General features: G+C 37.1%; 1 protein-coding gene across 4 annotated transcripts in view; it reads left to right on the top strand.

Annotated features, from left to right (window-relative positions):
- LOC121300529 (erbin-like) overlaps window positions 1-22086 on the top strand; it is a 97424-nt gene that overhangs the window by 54336 nt on the left and 21002 nt on the right. For all 4 annotated transcript variants that reach the window (XM_041229106.1, XM_041229120.1, XM_041229114.1 and 1 more), the window contains 16 exons: window positions 33-111; window positions 849-938; window positions 3277-3333; window positions 5379-5442; window positions 6024-6098; window positions 7351-7495; window positions 8414-8486; window positions 9185-9314; window positions 12413-12528; window positions 13984-14053; window positions 15222-15321; window positions 16178-16299; window positions 16669-16839; window positions 17964-18146; window positions 18841-18958; window positions 19531-19714. In XM_041229106.1, coding sequence (XP_041085040.1) covers window positions 33-111; window positions 849-938; window positions 3277-3333; window positions 5379-5442; window positions 6024-6098; window positions 7351-7495; window positions 8414-8486; window positions 9185-9314; window positions 12413-12528; window positions 13984-14053; window positions 15222-15321; window positions 16178-16299; window positions 16669-16839; window positions 17964-18146; window positions 18841-18958; window positions 19531-19714 — 1777 coding nt within the window. The remainder of the gene's footprint in view (window positions 1-32; window positions 112-848; window positions 939-3276; window positions 3334-5378; window positions 5443-6023; window positions 6099-7350; window positions 7496-8413; window positions 8487-9184; window positions 9315-12412; window positions 12529-13983; window positions 14054-15221; window positions 15322-16177; window positions 16300-16668; window positions 16840-17963; window positions 18147-18840; window positions 18959-19530; window positions 19715-22086) is intronic.

Below are 22086 nucleotides of genomic sequence, written 5' to 3'. Positions count from 1 at the left end.
AATGATTTATTTAATTTTTTTTTACTCTACAGGCATCCAGGAATTTCCAGAAAACATCAAGAACTGCAAGGTTTTAACAATAGTTGAAGCCAGTGTGAATCCCATTTCAAAGTAAGCATTCTGAATGATTAAAACTTGGAGATCATAGTTGGAACTGGGTCAAAAATTACTCATCTGGCCAAAGCATTTAAATGACTTTAAAAATCATACAGAAAAGAAAAGAAAGCTCTAATTACACAGTGAATTACCAATGAGCTTGTTTAAGTCTATGTGTGTGTAATATACTTACACACATTGAAGTTTATCAAGCAAGACATTAATTTGGTTTAGCAAAGAATTTACTTTTCTAGAGTGGATTTGCTGAAAACATTGATCAGGAACCAGTTCATTTTGCAAACCATGAAAAGCAGATGTGATCTGGGAGGAGGGTTTGGTGAAGTTCTGATTTTATTGAAATACTTTTACAGGTTTCCAACCCCATGTACAACTATTAAGGAACTGAAGGCACTAGTTTAACAAAAGTGAGGTTTTTAGCACCTCTAATCTTAAGACAGTGATGATCATAAACTTACAATAATAGAATCGTTTTGATAATGAGCCAAAGGGCTGGAGCAACTCCAAAGCACCTGATGCTGAGCGTGCAGTTTGCTTCATGAAACTGTTTGAAAGCAGCATAAGCATTATACATGTGTTATATAATGACAGATGAAGGCATAAGCAGAAATGTTTACAAAATGAACTGCAAAAAAAAGTTCATACCCATTTCTAGGATCCAGGTGATGGTGGTGGTGAACTGCGACTTCTTGACCAAACACTGAATAGATCACGTTTTTTATATTGCTGTTTAGACTACCTGATGGATTCACCCAGCTTCTCAACCTAACCCAGCTGTACCTGAATGATGCCTTTTTGGAATTCTTACCAGCAAATTTCGGCAGGTAGGTCTGAGTTCGTCCACCTCCTGTCTTTGCTACATTACCCACCTTAACATGTATTGCAAGTCTGACCTGTGGTGTGTAGGGAAGTGACCTCACAATGGTTTTGAAATTGACAGGTGTGCCATGAAAAGGAATGCTCATGCATGTTAAGAAGTTAGTTTAGTTATTACTAACTTTCTTGTATAATTTTCATAGGTAATGTATCTTGCAAATCGAGATACATTCTAATGCACTTCAATTTTAAGCTATTACTTTTTTATTTTTTTTTATTTTTTTTTTACTTTAAATAATATTATCTTAAATGAACTGAAGACCTGCTTTGTCATCTCGGATGTGGTCAAGGTTTTGAATTACTTTGACACGTACACCAAGATGTTTAAGCAGAATGTGGTTAACCAAGTAAAGTTGAGAGATATATTTTAAAACGGAGGTGAGATGTGTTCTTTTTAACTTGGGGATCATACATAAATTAAATCATCAAAAAGTATCCTTGAGTTCTGACATTGTTTGCGCAGCAAAGGCAAAATTTAACACCTCCAATCTATTGAATTTTTCTAGTTGTTTCTAGAAATTGAAGTCCTGTACCTTATGGGAATTTACACTCATCTATAAAATGGATTTTGGAGGGATAAATGTTCTTTGTAATGTTAATGGAATCTCCTGGGGCTTGTGGCAACTGCAAAGTACCACAACCTGAAGTAACGGTTATACATTGTTTTTGTGCATTTAACAAACGTGTTACATTTTCTTGCTGTAATGTAAATTAAAGTTTCTTATTGGATATGGGAATCTGTTTTGACTACAGTAGCAAAGATATATTGGTCAGGAAAAGTGGTAAATGTAGTATTCCTAATTTAAACACAAAGCAACAATTTCATTTTCTTTGGATATGGCACTAGGATTTAATCAGTATATCTATACCTATCATGGCAAGCATTCCCTGGTGTACTTGAAGTCTTTAGTCCACCATAACCATTATAATATTTAATAAATCTGGCACACAACTGTATACAGACCACTTTACTGTCCCTATGTGCTGTTGGTACAGCATAGTATCTTATTAGTGTACATTCCCTATTCCAACATTGGTCTTAAAGGGTCAGATGTCACCAGGGCTTCTGTATCTAAACATGTCTCTCCCCTCACATTCTCACTGTAAGTAGTGCCTTGTGGTAAAGGTGTAACCCTCACCCCATGTGCCATCTAGCTGGGAGGCTCAGTGCCCGCAGACTACTGTACATTAGGTTACACAAGCTTTATTAGAATTTATTGCAAGTGGATGGGTGTGTGTGTCAGTGTGCATCCTGTGTCAGCTGGTGCCCTCCGCCCCTGTTTCATTTTGTACTGTAGTGTGCTCGTGACAGGCCTCTCCTTTTCAGTAACTTAAAAATGACAGGCAGGAAATCCAATCTGGCAGCGTCATTTAAAATTCACTGTTGAAATGCTGTTTTATTTTTACTGGAAAACAATGCAGATTTAAAACTTTGTGTTATATTTTAAACACAAACATGGTCACAACCAACGTTTCTAACAATGACTGAGTAACTAACATATTTACTGATAACTAATGCAGTGTATTCGTGGCAACTTAATGTGTGACACTAAACAGCATATCAAGCTGTGACCCCATTCTCTCAAATATGTTGTGCTATTTTAGGATCTATCCAGACCGAAGCAGCAGGGGATTAAACATTTAACAAAGCAGCACATTTTGAAAGAATGAGAATTGTTCGTTGTAATGTCATGTAATGGTGGTCATAACCTTCGCATAAATAAACCACATCACCTGCTACAGGGTCACTTTCTAATAGAAGTCACGGAGAACCCGAGATCTCAGACTTGTAAATGCCACTGAGAGCACGCATTTCATTTGGAAAATATATTGCTTTTTTAAAGTCTTGCCTGAAAGGAGCAGAGTCAAGACCCAGCTGGATTGAGTTTTATTCAGCTGAGTTTCTTGGACTTGGTTAACGGTGAAAACAAACATAAACAAAAAATAATAATTGAGGGGGGGGGGGGGGGGGGGGGGGAGAAGAAAAAACATGTCACATACTGGAAGGGATGATGGAAATAAGACACTAAAAGAAAGTGGTTTAAGCCTTTCTATCAAATTTTTACAAATTATTACATAATTCAAAGATCATAAACCTTGGTCCACTCATACAGTAGCAGAGGCAGTGGGCACATGTTCTTTTGTATGTTGAGGGGTTACTGTTTGTGTGCAACTGTCGCCAGGCCACTTGCTTACCTAAGGGAGGTATAATACATACATTTACATTGAACTGCTTCTGACAATCCTGTGTGTTTTTGGCCATTAATAACTTTTTTTGTTTGTTAGGTTAACCAAACTGCAGATACTGGAGCTGAGAGAAAACCAGTTAAAGATGTTGCCAAAGTAAGTATACAGGTTTTTACTTCAGTGTGCTTTTTAATAAAGGGTGATGTTTTAAGCTCTCAGAGCTTGCTTGAGAAACACTCTGAATATTATTTATTTTGTGTACATTATATATATATATATATATATATATATATATATATATATATATATATATATCATATATGTGTGTGTAAATGATCTAACCACTACAGCTGAAGGCAGGGAAAAAGATAACTATGTGGTTTTATATAAATATTTTATATAAAGGTTGGAAGCCAAACAAATGGATGTTTTACCAGATTGATTTATGGAAATGCCCTTTTTAGTTACTGCTGAAGTTTCCATACATAGTCTTTTAGTAAAAAGAAGGAACACTGCTTTAGTAAATAGTGTCATGTGGCTCTTCGCTAGTGTAATCTTGGTAAAGAGGAAATAAAATGTGGAGTCAGTATCTGGCCATATGTTAACACATTGTACTAATACGTTTGTTTTTAAACTGTTAATTAACTAGCATCAAACCTATTAAATATGTGGTACTAAAATGCACTGAAACCAAGAAATAAATCCACTTCTCCTAACGTTGTGAATGTTTTTCTTTAATGGGCAAAATTGTGGAAAAGGCAAAATACTGATAATGGTTCAGGGATTAGAAGACGTTCCCGTCTCGGGTCACGGGAGAACTAACGGTACTCCAAAATTTTAAAAGTTTCACAACGTACCCCAACCCCCCCCCCCCCCCCCCCCCCCCCCCCCCCCTTAAAAAAAAAAAGGTATTTTAAAGAAGTGCAAACCATTCTGTCATAGCTGGCAATGGACTTCCTTCACAATCAATTTAAGTGAAAATTGCCTGTTTTGTAGAAGACCTGCAAGTCTTGTGTAATCAGTACCTGCTCGGACAGGTTTCATTTCCATGGGTGGTTTATAATTGTTGCCTAAACAGTCTAAAAGTGAATACATAAGCTTAGTTTTCATTGTACACATTATTATAATGTTGAGATAATCCATATAATTGGCAGCTTTAATGACTGACTTTCTGGTACGCCACTGAAATGATATTTGCACAAAATATAGAAACGTTTAAAACCTGAGTGACTGGTATTTTGTTAATGCAACTGTGAATTGAACCCTGAAATTACTGTAAAAAGTGGCAGAATAATATCAATGTGAACCTGTGTACTGTACCCATGCCCTGGAGTGCACTGTATGTGTCAGGAACCAAAGGCATGTTTCTTACTGTATAGTTGGATGCAAATAGCAGGTGTTATTTTAGTTATGCAAAACCAAAGTCTAGAAGTGGTTTAGAATATCCAAATACAGTATGCAGAAGTTGTTATTGGGTACAGTCGGCAATTGAAATTTCAAAGGACTGAGTGCACTACAGAGACTCAAAGGGTATTTACTACTTCTGACACCCTCTCGTAGAAATGATATTGGCATAATGTATGTATAGTAAAACATTGAAGTAATATATTAAATGCATATTGTTTACTTGTGGTTGTGTTTTTTCTTCAAAAGGCAGTAATCAGAATGTTGCATGTAGAATGAAAAATCTGACACACAGTTTTACATTTTGTTATTCACTGAAGGAACATGCTAATATTTATAAATATACAGTATGCAATGAAAATGTACAGGCAAAATGCAACTTGGATAAACCTGTAGCAGAGGTTTTGTTTTTTTTTTGTTTTTTTTTACTGTTAAAATCAGGATAAATATTGTATTTAAAAAAAGGGTTTACTCATGTTTTATTCCTGCATATATACACAGAATAGGGGTGACATTAGGTTCTATTGTCTGAATATTTGCATAATATTTCCATTTTATACAGAACTTTAAGAAAATACCTTTTAATTTTAATATATATGAATAAATGTCAGGTTAATAATTTTAGTTCAGAGACAAAAACAATGCTTAGAAAATTGATCTAATACGGATCCAAAGGACTGGATCAAAAATTCAGACCTGTTTTAGATTATAAGAAGTTTAGGTTTTAAGAGTAATTCAGCTGATGTCTCCATGGTTTGTCCAGAACCTAATTCTCTGTAAATCCCTCCTTCTTGCAGAACCATGAGCAAGCTGATCCAGCTGGAGAGACTGGATCTGGGAAGCAATGAGTTCACAGAAGTGGTGAGTATCAGCTGGATAGAGGATTTGAACATGGCTTAAGCTACATTATCTCCAATTCTGTTTCTAATCAACAGCAAACTTTCAAAGCAGCTTAAAAGATGTGCAGAGGGATAAATGATGCACTGTGTTTCACACTGAAGACAGCAACTGTTATTGATTCCTGTTCTGTAATGTTTGCCAAGGAAGCGTAGGGTTCGGATAGGCTGTTTCTTTAAAAAGATAAGCTATTTTTAATTTCTCAATTGGACATGCTTTTCAGAAAAGTGTACTCAGATTGGATGAGCTTACCATTTAAGCATTAGAACAAATATTAGGGCATTTTTTTGCACAGGTTTTACTCTTCCATAACTGTCTGAATTGATTGTCTGGCTCATATCCTAATACAGTGAGTTATTTTCAAATTACAAACAAGCATAATATCTGTACCAATTGTGCAATTAATGTGCAATTTAAGCAGTCCTTTGACTTCCTAATGTCTAATAGATGCCTTTCACCATTTGATTGATGCTGCATTTATTTAAAAGTAAAGCTGCCTTACAGAATTTGTAGGGTATAACTGTCTCCATGTTATCATTCTTCAGCCTGAAGTTCTTGAACAACTCACTGGTCTGAAGGAGTTTTGGATGGATGGGAACAGACTGACATACCTCCCAGGGGTATGTGTGCATTATAAAAGAGCATTCATTTGCTGAGGTCAGAAATAAGCTGGATCTAAGACACTAGGGTCAGCGGTAAATTTAAATTAAATCTTTGGGGTTCAGATGCACTGCTCGTTGTCAGATGAGTCATGTGATCTGTTGGAATCCTGGTCCCACAGTTGCCTGTCTTGGCTGGGGGCCCACAGCGAGCACTATAATTGTCCTTTTAATCTTCCCCAGGCAAGGAGTGACCTGTATTTAAAATCTCCATTTAAAAAATTCTGTGTAGTGCAATATTGGTCAAGGACATTTCTGCTGCGATTTTTGTTCAGCAAAATGGCCAACCCTGGCGAGAATTGGCAATAATTGAGCAAAATCAGAAAGCAAACCCAAAAATAAAGATTAATGTAGCAAAAAAAAAAAAAAAACAATTCTGAAGTAAGATGTATTGCATTCATTTCTCTACAAGAGGTAAGATTTATAATGCATACTTGTGTATAAATTCAACACTATTTAAAACTCCCTCCTCCATGGTGTGGTTCTGGAGTTTTAAATACATTTTCTTTCCTTTGTTGCTGGTTTTGAGCAAGCTACTTATTCTAGTACCCAAAGAGCTGCCTCAAGAATACTATTTAAGTAAGAAAAGCATTATTGTGTCACAAAATACCTTTAAAATCCAATCAACGCTTTTAGAAAGTTAATTGTTAAAGGACATTATGCAGGCTGTTAAACTCCCTGGTGTATAATCTATTCCTTTGTTTTGTGCGTTTTTTTTACTTGTTCCAATGAATGCTGTAATTAAAACAGATGCAGCAATGAGGTTATCTCCTAGTAGTGCAATACTTTTCTCATCTCACCCCCAGAGAATTTGTTATATAGATAAATAAGTCCTCTGCCTACTAAATCTTCTGTTTTAAATAAGCTGACTAACCTTTAATAATAATAATAATAATAATCTTATATAGCACCTTTCATAGTGGACCTCCATCACAAGGCTTTTTACAAGATATGAGAGTAGGGTGTGTGAACTATGCTTCAGCTGCAGAGTCACTTACAACAACATCTCACCCCAAAGATGGAGCACAAGTTTAAGTGACTTGCTCAGGGTCACACAATGAGTCTGTGGCTGAGCTGGGATTGAACTGGGTATCTGCTGGTTACAAGCCTGTTTCTTTAACCGCTGGACCACACAGCCTCCTTTCTGTTGCTTTTTTTTTTCCCCCCGACCTTTGCATCCCTACCCCCTGGTTCATTTTAAAAATTCTTGCAGGTAATTGGGACGTTAAAGCAGCTGACCTATTTAGATGTATCCAAGAACAACATTGAAATGGTTGACGATCGACTGTCTGGTTGTGAAAGCCTGCAAGACCTGCTGCTCTCCAACAATGCACTGCAGCAACTTCCAGGATCCACAGGTTGGTTTATTTGTCTTTTCTTTCATATCTGAGTTTTGAATGTTAACCCTTCATGTTTCAGAGCTCAGTGGCTACGGTGAGTGAGGCTAAGGGTTTGAGATTAGAGCATGAAAGCAACAGTAAGTAGAGAGAATGTTATAAGGTCAGGTTGAGAGTTAAAGATGAGATTTGATACCTGTTTTTAAATTTGAAATGTCTAATTCAGTTGAATATGATTGTTGGCTAACCCTCGAGTCAGGAGACCACAAAGAAAAATTCACTGAAAGCCTATGTCCCAAGCAGGAATGGCCTTGCCTCCTCTTTATGCTCTGACCAGGTAGATACATATTAGCCTATGTGTCGCACATTTCCAGCAGAGGCTGTCTGCTATGTAAAGGCCTAGTCCATGCAATGTTACATTGCCCTAAACTAGGCAGAGAAAAATATAAATTACAAGAAAGGGCAACTTCTATTCCTTAGGGGAAGCAGTTAGTATGTGAAGTTTCTTTGGTATGGGCAAATGATTGATTGATTTGATTTATTTATTTATTCATTTATTTTTTTTAGGTGTTGTGTGCACCCTAAATGTTGTGGTCATGTACGATTCCTATTTCCTTTTAACAAGTAAAGACCCCCTCTTCTCCCAGCCACATCTGTTTACTAATACACACATTCACTGACTCATGAAAGATATTTGTACAGTATTTACAAACATTCATTTTCATACAGATTGAGTCTTATGCAGTCTTCTTGCTTTAAGTCGATTAAAAGATGGATAAATGGAGGAGGAACTATTCATTTAACTGATTAATTGTTCAAACTCTTGGCACCATTTTAAATATACTTATTTGAGGATAATTCTGAAAGCCAGGGCTGGGTTCAGGAGTATGAGTTCCTGACATTGCAGGTGCAGTAGTTAACTCTTTTTTTTGTCTTCAGGTTCCCTGAAGAAGTTAACAGCACTTAAAGTGGATGAAAACCAGTTGATGTACCTGCCAGATTCCATAGGAGGGTAGGTGTTTCTGCTATTCAACAAGACATGCACAATTGTCAGTAATTTTGGGCTTTTCAAACCTAGTGGTCCTTTGGCTGGAGATTCAGATCCTGTTGTCAGCAAAGTGTTGGGCGGGTTATGAAATGCCTAATAAATTCTGATAGCAGTGTTTCATAATTGCCATGGCCCAGGGTATACAATGTGAACTTGTAGTAGTGGATACAGACTGTGCCAACATAAGAAATTCTGAAAAACGCTAATCCTGTCTGTGGCTGTTGTAAACCTTCCAGGAGTAGCATTTGTAGATTGAGCGCAACAGTATTTGTTACAGAGTTAGTCTGGTATTTTTTTGAGAAGTTACACACATACACAGTAATTCTGTTTCTGTGGATGAAAAGGGTTTTGATGGTGATTCTGTTTAGAATTGTCAGCAGGAATTTTTAAATCCTTGTATCATGATTGTGGAATGGGATCCAGGTTTTCTACTCTGACTTCTGGAGTCAATTGTGCTGGAGTCTACTGGCACTGTGTGGTTTTTTTTTTGTATTTTAATTTTTATTTTTTTAAATGCAGTCTTTTATATTAATCAGTGTGCATTCCTGAAAAGCTAATTGAGCTGTGTCCAATCTTTTCATAAAAGGTATTGTGTGGGGAAAACGCCAATGTATGTGGGACACTTGTGAGTGATATTTACAATTACTTCCTACTTTTTGTAGACTCACATCCCTCGAAGAACTTGATTGCAGTTTTAATGAGATAGAAGCTTTGCCGTCATCCATTGGGCAGTTCACCAACATCCGGACCTTTGCTGCAGATCACAACTTTCTGACACAGCTGCCTCCTGAGGTAAACCACATTTTAGTCTGGAACATATGAGTCAGACCCATTCTGGAACACGTGGCAACGTCAAACAGAATTTGTGTTTGAATGGAAGACTTTGTTCACTTCACATGCGCTCATAGTCTGAATAATTAATTAAATTGCCAATGATTTATATATTTCCGTCTGCACTATAAAAGTTGTTCTCATCTTGTTCCATCCATATCTTCAGAACACTCAATTAACATAGTCTTCAGTGTATTTGTTCCAGTATGAAACTGGGGCAGCAGACATACATTGCAGAGTGATTGCCTCCATGTATCACATTTAGTATACAATAGTCTAATTTTCTTAAATTAACCTTTCTCCAATATTGTTCACATACTATAATCAATGCACAGCCCTCCTTTTTGCTTAAATTTATTTTTGATTTTTTTTTTCCCCCTGCATTCTGGGCTTCAAAACCTGCGTCTGTGAAAGCAACTGTGCTGAAGTGAACTCGGTACATCTTTTAAACCTCATACTGTGACGGTCCCAGTTCAGATCATAAAAACATAAGAAATGTGTTCACCTGTAAATGCTAGTTCAGGATACCAATGCTTCAGACCCAATAATGTGGCTTGGGATTCCATACTTTTACCACAGAAAAGAGCTTCCTAACCTCTGTCATAAGGCTGTCTCCATTCATTTTCCAATTACAGTAATCTTTCGTGTATCCGCCTGTCAAATATCCTCCCTAACCGCTTATCTGCCACGATCAAGCTCTTCAGCAATACAAAATGGCTACAGGAAAGCAAAAACGAGTTGTGCTTATAATTGAAAAAAAATACAAAAAATGTCTAAACTTATGCATGTTGCTACTGTATAAATTACCTGACTAATGCAAGTGTATACAGCACTGTGACAGGGATGTGTGCCTCTGTGAAAGCAGCTGGGACGTGGAACAGGAGACCCGTTGTTAGGCAACTAATTGAGCAGGAAGGCTCGCCCTGTGCTGAGCTGATTGGGAGGAACCTGTGTGCAGCTCGAGGCGATTACACTGCCATGGTTACACAGACGGGCATTTTAGGTATTTTAAAATGGGATAATTTATCAGTCTTTACTCTGGTCCCACCGCAGTCGGGTATGCGATGGACTACTGTATGGTCTCTGGTCTTGATCTCTGTGCTGTGCTTAATGTTAAGTAGGGTTAACTTTGTCAACTTGATAGGGCTGTGTTCGAAGGTTCGTTCGCTAGCCAGGTATTCGAAGATTGTTTTTAACCTTCGAAGGTTCGTCAGACACCATTCACGCACTGTTTTTTTTTTTTTTTTTTGTCTTCCTCTTACAGAAACTGTTTGACAATGTGTGAATACTGTAAACCACACATTAAATGTCACTTGCATGCAACATTCGATCTTCTGATTTGTATAAAATCCACTACCAAATCGTTATACGTATAGCAGCTCTACATGGCACTGCTGCTGTGTATGGAGCAGGGTATAGTATCCAAAGCAGTGGGCGGGTACATCTAGTGGCTGTATTGCTTCAATAAAATATATGTACTGAATACCAAGTGTACAAGACAGTATAAGAGCAGTGCTGTGGTAGAATATGTTTGAAACATACAAAATATACGCTAACACTAATAATTATAATTTCGAAAACGGAGCACCGTCCGCCCCTCCCCCCTCTAGCTTGTGTTATCCAGAGGCAAACCTTTCATTTCTTCATTTGCCATTCTATAGCGTAAGCTGTACTGAAAAAAATGTCTCTCAACCCTTCTGTTATTTGGAATTTTTTGTTAAATGCAGATGACCAAAAAAAAAAAAAAATTTAATGCTACACTGCAAGTGACACATCCTGGAGGCATAACCAATCTCAGGGATCACTTGACAAGCCTAAGTTCATATTATTCTTAATATTTTCAGTAGTAGTAAAATGTGACTGATAACCTGCTTTGAATGGTGTCTGTTAAATAAAGCTTTGTTTTGCCTAAGTCCACTGCAGTTGGTGCTGCTGCAATGCAAGTGTATTGTATATATCGCAAGCAGCCTCAATTACGTGTAAATAATGTATTTTTATTTTTATTTAAATTATAAAAACATGATTACTGTTCTATATAACATATTTTTAAACTACATGTGAACAAGTAGCTATGGTGACGTCACCAGTAAATTATGCAAATAAGTACCATCGAAGGGTCAAACCTTCCTTCGGTAATGTGTTCCGAAAACCTTCAAAGGTCAAAATGTACCCTTCGTTGCAGCCCTACAACTTGATATCACTCTGCTGCTGATGAAAACTAATGGGATCAATTTCAAATGGGTTCAAACTCAGTCCCAGTGGCAGATGGAAACCAGCCAAGCCTTGCATTGAGTTATGCAGTCCTTGTATCATTTATTTTGGTAATTTGTAAACCATTTTATTGAGCAGCTAATGCATTTCAGGTTTTACATATTGGCCAGCAGTATTCAATTTACAGTTTACAGTTTAATACAAAGAACACTAAACACTTGCCAGCTATCTTGTATTGCTAATGAAATACTGCTGCTACTGTGAAATAAACAGAATCAAATGTAAATTCTGTAGTCTTTATTTTTGGGTTTACAGGAACACTTGAAGTATTAATTATTGTGGTCAATTATACAGTAGTTTCAGAAGTGTCATTCATAACTCTTGTCTAGAGATTCTTTTCAGAGCATTAAACAAGAAGACTGGTTCAGTACAGTTAATCAGGGTTAATATTTTCCATATCCAACTGTTGCAAAAATACTGTCCCCGATAACAAATTAGAAATTCCAGCTGTTGACACCTTTTCAAACTGCATTGCGTGGTCTTCAGAAGTCAGGAGTAGGTTGAATATGGGTAAAATTAAACTGTTGAGGTAAAGAGACTTATGTGGTTGGTTAGCCACAAAACTGATACCGTCTGTAAAGACTTGAATCCACCTCACAACCTGAGCACAAACAGATTCATTTTAAAATCTTGCTTTGAGCTCTTTTAGGAAAGCACTATAGAAATACAAATGGTATGTATTTTTTAATTTTGGAAGACTACTGTATACAAAAAAGACCATGGTAGAGTATACAAAGACAAAATGTCCTTGTGCATTCATGGATGTGTTGTGTCTTCATTAACTTCAGGTTGGTAACTGGAAGAATGCAACCGTGCTGTTTCTACACTCAAACAAACTGGAGTCCCTGCCAGAGGAAATGGGAGAAATGCAGAAACTTAAAGTTGTCAATCTGAGCGACAACAGGTGGGTGAAATTGACATGATGAACGTATTTCATCTCTTTATTCTTGAGTTTACAGCAGTCATGCTTGCATACATATCTGTTTGTATGAACTGGTCCCATTCAAATTTTGAATCTTGTTAAAAAAAAAAAAAAAAAAAAAAAAAAACTTTATATTAAGTTATGTATTAAATCAAATTCATTAGTTACATGCAGTTCCCTTATTTTATGAGCAGGGTTGCATGTCCTTGGATCAAGGTACTAATGTTTGTCAGTCACATTATTGATTTGTGTTTTTGACTGCAGTACATTTAAATTAAATTGCATTATAAAATATTTTCACAATGTAGGAGACGTTGTGCTAATAAACTGTGGCTAATTACCGTGCAATAATACTTGTGGAGGATTGGCTGATCCCGATAGTTTCCCCACAGTGGTCTGAAATCTACCAAAAGAGTAGAATATAGAAAGTGCCACTGCGTAAGTTAAGTGATGCTGGAATAACCTGCATACTTCAGTGAGTCCAAGTTCTTTTTTCTTTTTACCCAACACTCAAATAAAAAATCATTTGCTTGGTTAAGCGAAAGCTACCAAATACTGGTTCCTCAGAAAGGTCAATAAAGAGTACATTGAAAATGAATCATGTCTGTATTTTCCTGAATATTTGGAACAGGACCCATACCCTCCTCCTTTGGGGTCTTATCAATGACAGATGCATTCTTTGGGGGACACAAGCCTTTTTTTTCAATTTGTATGATTATGCACTCTCAAAGTGAGGTTGTGGTAACAGCAGCTCGTAAATACAGGACTACATGCAAAACACTAGAAATACCAAAGTGACGCAAGCTACCCAGTTGTCTTTTAGAGATGTATTTAATCTGATTTAATTGTGAAGCTTGTTTATGCAGCTTATTTTAACTGCTGCATTTTTTTGCATTTTGACACTAAAATTGACTATAAGAACCGAACGGACCAGTAAAGATGATTTACCATTGAAATTACTTTACACTCTTGACCAGTTAGACAAGTTTTTTGTTTGTTTGTTTGTTTTTTTTATTATTTTTTATTGCGCCCTTGTGAGGCATTAAGGTCAGTCTTTATAATTAGTACCTCCATTTCTTGTATGAAGGGACTTGAATACCGTAAAGTATACAATCATCTAGTCTATTGGCAGGAGAGACAACTAAGGTTGTGTTGGTCGCCCTTATCTATTTTATAAATTTAAAAAAATCCTGTATGTGTGGGCCCCTGGTAAATAGAAAAGCCCTGCACCACTAAAGAGTCTTTAATTCCTTTTTCCACCTGGGCTCCATGTACGTGACTGCTCGGGATTTTAGTCTTCTCTGATTCGAAGCTGACTAATGGCTTGAGTAAAATACCCACACATCAGCCCAGCTGAAAGTCTTTTGTTTCAATACCCATGCTAATTTCTGCTTATTTTTCCATTAACTGGACCATACAATTCAATTTCCTCCACAGGCTGAAGAATCTGCCCTTTAGCTTTACCAAATTGAGCCAGCTGACAGCAATGTGGTTGTCGGAAAACCAGGTGGGTGGCTGTTTTTTTTTTTTTTTTTTAAGCTTGAATTTCTGGACAGTTTTCTTCTTTTGCCCACTTCGCCATCTTACTATTCCTTACACACTATTGACGACTCATGTTGTCTTCCATTGGGACAGCAGGCTTTCCTGTGACTCTGGTTAATGCTATCCTTTTTGTTTGTTTTTGTTTTGCTTCCTAAAGACCAGCTGACTTTGAAGTTTACTGCATGTACTACGAGACAAATCCGACTGTGTATGGATAGCTTAGGGGTCGGAAACTTACATTTTCATGGAGTATATGGGGGGGGGGGGGGGGGGGGGTTATGTTTGCTGTACATACTACAGCTTATTACATGCATCTGCCAAACAGGATTCTGTTGTGATGCTGGTGATGACCTGATGTAACAGATCTCAGTACATAAAACTATGGTGTTTTTAATGGAGCACCATGAGAATGATACAGGTGATAACATCTGTTTGACTCAGTGACATAAAGGCAAACGGGTTTCAAGTGGAGTGGAAGTTTATGTCCCTACTGCTAAAACTTACTGGGAGATATAAACAATGGACAAACAAGGCTTTTAATTGAGGTCATAGAAGGATTAACCATAGCACAGAGTCAGTTAATTATATTTTAGTATCAAACTGAATGATAGTGACATTGAAATTTTAAAGTTAAATGTGCACTGAAACATAGTGCTATGTTAAGCCACTGTTTGGGGGGGGGGTATGGTGTGCATTACTGTATTTTAATAACCAATGGTTACTGGATACGGAATTTTTTCTTATTAATATGAACTTACGTAGTTTCTAAATCATTTAGATTTGCTGTCACAGGTGTTTTAAGTGAAAATTACCACTTGCCAGCTGGTCCATATGGATTGTTATCTACAGACGCAGATTACTCCTTTGCAAGCTGCTACTGTTAACATGCAGTCAAGCCAGCTGATGTTGAGGGGTGAGCTTTGCAACGAGCTGTTTTATTACTAATGAGAACATTTAGCCTTAAATTCAGGCACTGTTCACATCCAACCCCAAAAATAAATTCTGTGAATGTGACTGGAACTCTTGTGGTAGTGCTTTGTAACGTAGAAAAAAAAAAAATCTACTGAAGTATAATACTGTAAATATGAAATATATTATATGATTCCTTTATGCTAATTACGTTTCTCCTTCAGTCCAAGCCCCTTATACCTCTTCAGAAGGAGGAGGATGAGGAGACACACAAAACCGTGCTTACCAACTACATGTTCCCTCAACAGCCGAGGACAGAGGATTGTAAGTTTAAACAGCTCTGCTACAAAAGCAGCTTGGCTACAATGCTGATGTTATTTGGTCTTTTTAATTCAATTAACTCCTTAAATAGCAACATTAAAATACTATTTTTTTAAACCCAGAGTGCTCTGTTGTGTCTCATGTATTTTAAGGGATACAATTCTTGTTTCTACTGTTAAGCATGTAATGCAATTGGAAAACACTTAATTAGTCCTGACAAACTAAAACCCTGGAAAGATGATCCTGACTTGTGTCATTTTTCTCACTTGTTCTAGGGAGGCAGTGTCTTGCAAAAATAACTTTGTTTCACAAAATTCTGTTTTTTAATTTAGATGCTGTGCAGGTAAAGTGTCAGACACGCACTAGCACATTCAAAACACTGACAGATTTACCTTAATTTTAAATGGTTATGGAGTAAATAAGCATTAAGTTGGATTAATTTCTTCTTTTACTGCCCAACTCGAGACTGCTGTCCTTTGATGAAGATCAGATAGTCTCCTTTTAGTTTGTTGATTCCTTTGTAGAATGTATTACTGTATTTCACTCATTAGCCATCCAAAAATCTAAACGTATGTTTGCTGTTTTCATTCAGTTTTATTTCCTGCTTGGTTTGTGAGATATTGCTGAATGTCTGATACGAGATCTGTAATTCAAGTAATGTATAAGTAGATTCCTTATCTTAAATTGATCAAATTAGTTTTAGTACTGAACTAAGTAGAAGACTGAACAGTTCCAGTGTAATTGTTATGTGGACAGAAAGGACAATGGATAATGTAGCACCACTTTTACAGTGTGAGCACCTCCCATAGTACATAGGAATAGTAACCTTGCTATTTTTTACTATCTTGTTTATTTCTAGTCTTGGCCAACTCTGATAATGAGAGCTTCAATCCTTCATTGTGGGAGGAACAGAGGAAACAAAGAGCACAGGTGGCCTTTGAGTGCGATGAGGACAAAGATGAGAGAGAGACACCACCCAGGGTCAGTGTGTCTCCTGAAAAGCAATGTTGTCTATGAGTAGGTTACACTTGCGTGGGCACTCATTGACAAGTTCTTGAGTGCTAATGAAGGCCATAACTCCTGAAAGACCTGGTTGGCTGAGCTAATATGGTCACTGTCATTGGGACACCTATAATGTGTTGCTTATATATCCTTGGCAGGTGGTAGTTTTTTTTTTTTTTTTTTGCTACCTTATGCAAGTCTTTGTAGAAAATAGTGTATGATAAGATATATAGTAGTTTGAAAAACAAATGTTAGTAAGCTTCCTTTAGGACTTCTACAAAGACGTCCCTTTTGAGATGTAGTTGTTTCATTAATCTGAGTTGATTTGTCTTCTGTCTGGGACACCAGGAGGGGAATCTGAAGCGCTACCCAACACCTTACCCAGAGGAACTAAAAAACATGGTGAAAACTGCACACACTATAGCCCATCGACTCAAAGAGGATGAGTCGTCAGAGTCTGGAAAAGAAACCAGACAGAACGAAGATGCAGCTGTTACAGTGAAAGATGTAGGTGTAAAGGTAAGGAAACCAGGAGTGACTAGGATTGTACCCGCTAGATTATTGACGATTTGCAACAGTTAGTTAGGTGTCCCGAGTGACACTTAAAAAAAGACAAGTGAACTATTTACGGTATCCCGTCAATTTGTCACGCACTTTTCATCACCAACAATTCATCACCAGCGACAATTCATCATGAACTTCTCATCACAAGCCTTTCATCACCAACAATTAATCACAAGTGACAATTCATCATGAACAATAACTCACTGATTAAGGCCACAATATATCATAAAAGTGGTGCTAAAAACAAATAGAGCTATAATAAATCATAAATAAGATACAGTATGTGTTCACTTACAAATTACATAAGTAAAACCCATAATGTACTAACTTTTACAAATTTGTGACCACCCAACTAACAAACAAGCAAAAAAACACAAGTTTGCTTTTCAAACCTTTATTTTAACACTAGACGCACCGAAATTTCGAATTACCTACAAGCGCGGCACGGGTCATTTTCACCTGTAGTGTTTGAAACAGCTGTGCTATGATGCTGTACCCTCTGTGATGAATTGTACCTGGTGATGAACTGCTGGTGATGAATTGTTGGTGATAAATTGTCATAGTCCCACCATTTACAGGTAATGACCACTGTGGAAGGTGTCGGTGCTATTATAAACCAATCCAAATGTTTTTGTGTATGAAGACATGTTTTTAAAGTTATATTTTTGACTGGATTGCTAAGCCTGTGGGCATCTGAGATGATCTGTGAGGAAGGCTTCTACATTTAATTTTTTTGTAAACCGATATGCACCATTAAACCCTGTACAGCATAGCATCTGTGCCATATGTCATCCCACAACCAAGAATTTTATGACATTTTTTTGTTTACCCCACTATCTTTTTTAAAGTGCTGTTTTAAAAAAAAAAAAAAAGTAAAAAACAATAAATAAATAAATAAAACTTATTTGAGACATTAAAGTGAAAATCAATCTTTGTTGAAATGTAATGGAAAAGGCAGAAACTGCACCTGCCATCTCAGGTCCATCTCAGGTTATACAGCCACCTGTTGGCAATTTTATTGAGAGTGCATGATCCCATTTTCCAACTCTGCATCAAAAACTTTCATTCTGCATTCTTAGGCTTCCGAGAATAATTGTGCAAATGGAAAAAACCTGGAAAGCGATCCAAATGCAACTGTGAATTGTGTGCTAAAACCCAGTGAACTTGATTCTAAGGACACTAAAGACATTTCACAGACGGCTGCACTTGTTAAGACCTCTGAGAACATTCGAGCTACAATCAACCATGAAGACACACTTGAGGTATGGGATTGTGACAGACTCTGAAGCCAGCATGGGGATATTTTTTTGTGTCAACTTGAAATTGCTACCTTGTTATCTAACAGTGACAACAGCAGCCACAGGCTGACAACACCTTGTTCTTTTAATACTCTTTTTGCAACCAGGGTTTTTGTGTATTGTTTGAGAGTAACTCAGCGACACTTAATTTGATTGGGAAAGTGGTGGGAAATGGTAGTGAAAGTGCTTCAAGAGAATTTCTTGGAAATCATATGGACTCTGTAGGAGGATAGGCCGCAAACCATAGTACCAACTAGTGTGTGTCTCTCTCTCTCTCTCTCTCTCTCTCTCTCTCTCTCTCTCTCTCTCTCTCTCTCTCTCTCTCTCTCTCTCTCTCTCTCTCTCTCTCTCTCTCTCTCTCTCTCTCTCTCTATCCTAGAATAGACAAGCGTCCCTCATCTCTCACAAATCTCTCCTCAATCATCTAAAAAAATCGGAGCTCTCTCTATATATATATCTCGTCTACCCCCTCCTATAGAGATAGAGTCTATATCTCTCCTATTATATATTAGAAGGACAATGGTATATATAGTATATATATATATATCTATATAGTTCTATATATATCAAGATTAGAATCAAAAGATCTTCAACAAAAGAAAATATGTCATGAATCTGTAACCCTTTATATCAGTACATTTTAACTCTGTGCTTTCAGGACTCTGAAGACCTGTCCTCTGATGAAGAGGAGATGAAGATTGCAGAGTTGCGACCGCCGCTTATTGAGATCTCTATTAATCAGCCCAAAGTGGTGGCACTAAGTAAGGACAAGAAAGGTAAGTAGACAGATTATGCACGGCAGACTTTCTTTTGACTTTAATCTAGAGAGGAAGACAGCATGTTGTGTAAAAGAATGTTCTGAAGCCAGTATCATTAATATTCTACTAAAATTTGAAAAGGCATATAAACACTGAAATCCTTGTTAGATGCAATCTATGTATGCAGGGGATAAAAAGGGCTGCTGTATTTATTTCTTCCTATCTGAGTGGTTGTGATTTGACACATAAATGGGATTTTGTAGGGACATGATGTATCAAAGATTTAAAACAGAATTGAAGCAGCTGATGACCCATGCAGGCTGTAGCCCTTAAGACCTGTTATTGGGATATTGTACTGTGTGTCACAAGTACAGTTTTAGCTCTGGTATATCCTGACAACTGCTCAGCCACTTGTGATGAAACACGATGTGAGTGAATTACTGTTAGTAATTACTGAGGGTTCGGAACCAAAGCCTGGTTCTGGCCTCTTATTGGTTGAGGTTATATTTCACCCCGATGTGAAGAAATTTTCCAGGTGCACTTCATACTGTGGTATCTCTTACATAACCACTTATTATCTCTATTTTTAGATGAAAGTAAAGATGCTGATTCTTTATTGGATGAGACTGTTGCAAACAGTAACCAGAACAACAGCAACTGCTCCTCGCCATCTCGCATGTCAGACTCTGTGTCCCTGACAACAGACAGTAGCCAGGACACTTCCCTCTGCACTCCAGAGAAAGAGGCAAAGGTTATGATTATTACCAAGATCAGGTAAATAATTAGGTACATCGTATTGTGTGTTTTATTTCTCAGCCACTTAATGCCAGTGGCTAAGAGCCCATACGTATCCATTCTGACATGGTACAATTATAGGCCTTTTTAAATGCAGTTGTTTACAGTTTTATAATTTTGCGCATAAACTTTAGTGTACTGAATGCTACAAATACATTAAATACTGGTTACTGTATATATCCATTATTTTACCACTTGGTTAATGTTCTGTAAGGGCTAGAAGCGCGCCTTCCTACTGTTTTAAATAGACTGAATATCCCAAACTATCACATAGTAGGTCTATATTTAAATCAGAAAGTATTTATTAAAACCACATTGTGCTCAACTAAGTAATGGAACTAATTCAATTCCTTGTCAAAATGTATTTTGTTTTATCCTTATGTTCTACAAGAAGCATATGATGTGCCATCAGTACGGTTAACCAGGTTATGTTTCATCGGTGCAAATTCAGTGGTATGAAATTATCCTCTTATGTCTTCAGTTGTTGAGTGAGATTTTGGTAACTAACAAATCATACACACCTAAAGACAGCGATTTAATTAATAAATAAATAAATAAATAAGGTAACATGTGCTACATTATCGTTGAATCCTGCCTTGTATAACCTTATAAATTATAAGGTTACAATCACAACCAATTTCCTCTATTAGTCATACTGATAAAACAGAGATGATGTTACTTGGATCGTGGTAGTGTTCTAGCTAACTATAATTATCTACCTATTAGGTTTTTAGCGTGGGTGAAACCAGGGTTAACATTATAACAAAACCGGAGCGGCCATTCTTCATGACAGATTAAGTTAGCATGTTATAAACCAGTGGTGCCCGCGGGCAAATTCGTGCCCACAAAGCCAGGCCATTGTGCTTGTGGCAGCTGTTGTTGAATTGTGGGTTGAGAACACATTTCTAGTGGGTCGAAGCGAGGGAAAATAAATAAATCTTTAAACACGTTTTCCACCAAAAGCGTCACAGCTGCTTGTTGACAGAGCATATGCTGTCCTTGCACAGACTCGACATATTTTTTTTTCCTGAAGGGCCTCTGCGATCTGATCAACCAATTGAATATCTGTGTTTTCTCTGCAGTAGCCCAGTCACAAATGAACTGGGTGGGACATAAACTGTGTCTGTTTCAGTTGCAGGTACTGACAGTAAGTTTAACCAATCAGAGAGTCAAATATCTTCCAAGTTTTGCGCAGCTGTCATAAGTAAGCAGAGGCCATGCACATTATTCTGCATGAAAATTGAAGGCGAGTGAGTAGCCAATGGGAAAGTGAAAGATCTGACAGCCTTCCAATCATTCGTGAGCAGAGGCAGGGTGTTAATATGCCGGATAAGCACTGAATTCTGCCGACCTGTTGTTAAGAAAAATAGTACGTTTCGGTATTTAGAATTAAAATTTCTGTCCTATGCATTTTTTAATTTCACCAGACAAGGGAAACACCGTAGTGGATTTTATTACGAATCCACTTTCTCTGAATAACTGTACTGGAGATGAGCGATCTATAGAACAGAGTAGAGTACTGTTGACAAATTTGCCAAATTGAAACAAAGCGAGATGCTATCTATCCTCAGTTTATTCATGGTTATCTGTGTAAACATGCTGTGTAAAAATATTTGCATTGCGTATTTTATATAAATTATTTAAGAGTAAGCGCAGTACGCACAATTGCTGCCTGAGACTTGGCCTTATCAGTGACCCAAGAATGACTCCCACTAAAACTCTTTATATATATATATATATATATATATATATATATATATATATATATATATATATATATATATATATATATATATAGACACACACACACACACATGGTGTATGTCGCGGGAAGGCAATGTTTAAGTTAAGAACCTATGCAATAGTCAGCATGCCTGCGAACAGTCATGTAAGATCAATTTATGCCTGTGCCCAAATTACTTTGAGTACCGCTGTTATAAACACTGAATAAACTTAATAACCTGTTAGGTCATTCCCTGTTATCTTATAAAATCATAATATTTTTAACAGTTGTTTCATTTTACTTTTGGTCTGTAAAATAAACTTCATACCTTGAAATTGTATTCACATTGTTCTGGTACTGTAGGTGTTTGTACTCCACTGTCCAGTACGATTTACACTGTGGGCCTCGCGTGTATCTACATGGGGCGGTACAAACCTCAGTCATCGACAAAACGGGAAGCTCTATTAGCAATGTTTTGCCACTTTATGAAACTAATAAAGGTAATTATGTACGTGTTCACTCAGGGACGGCCAATATAAACGGCATATAAACTAACCTTTGTGTTAAAGGTCAGTAGAGACTGTTCTGCCTAAGTTGCAGCAAACTACAGCTTGATTGGACTTTGCTG

The sequence above is a fragment of the Polyodon spathula genome, chromosome 2 (genome assembly GCF_017654505.1).
Source record: "Polyodon spathula isolate WHYD16114869_AA chromosome 2, ASM1765450v1, whole genome shotgun sequence".
NCBI lineage: Eukaryota > Metazoa > Chordata > Actinopteri > Acipenseriformes > Polyodontidae > Polyodon > Polyodon spathula.
Note: the sequence above shows the minus strand (reverse complement) of the source record. Positions and strands in the feature narration are given on the sequence as shown.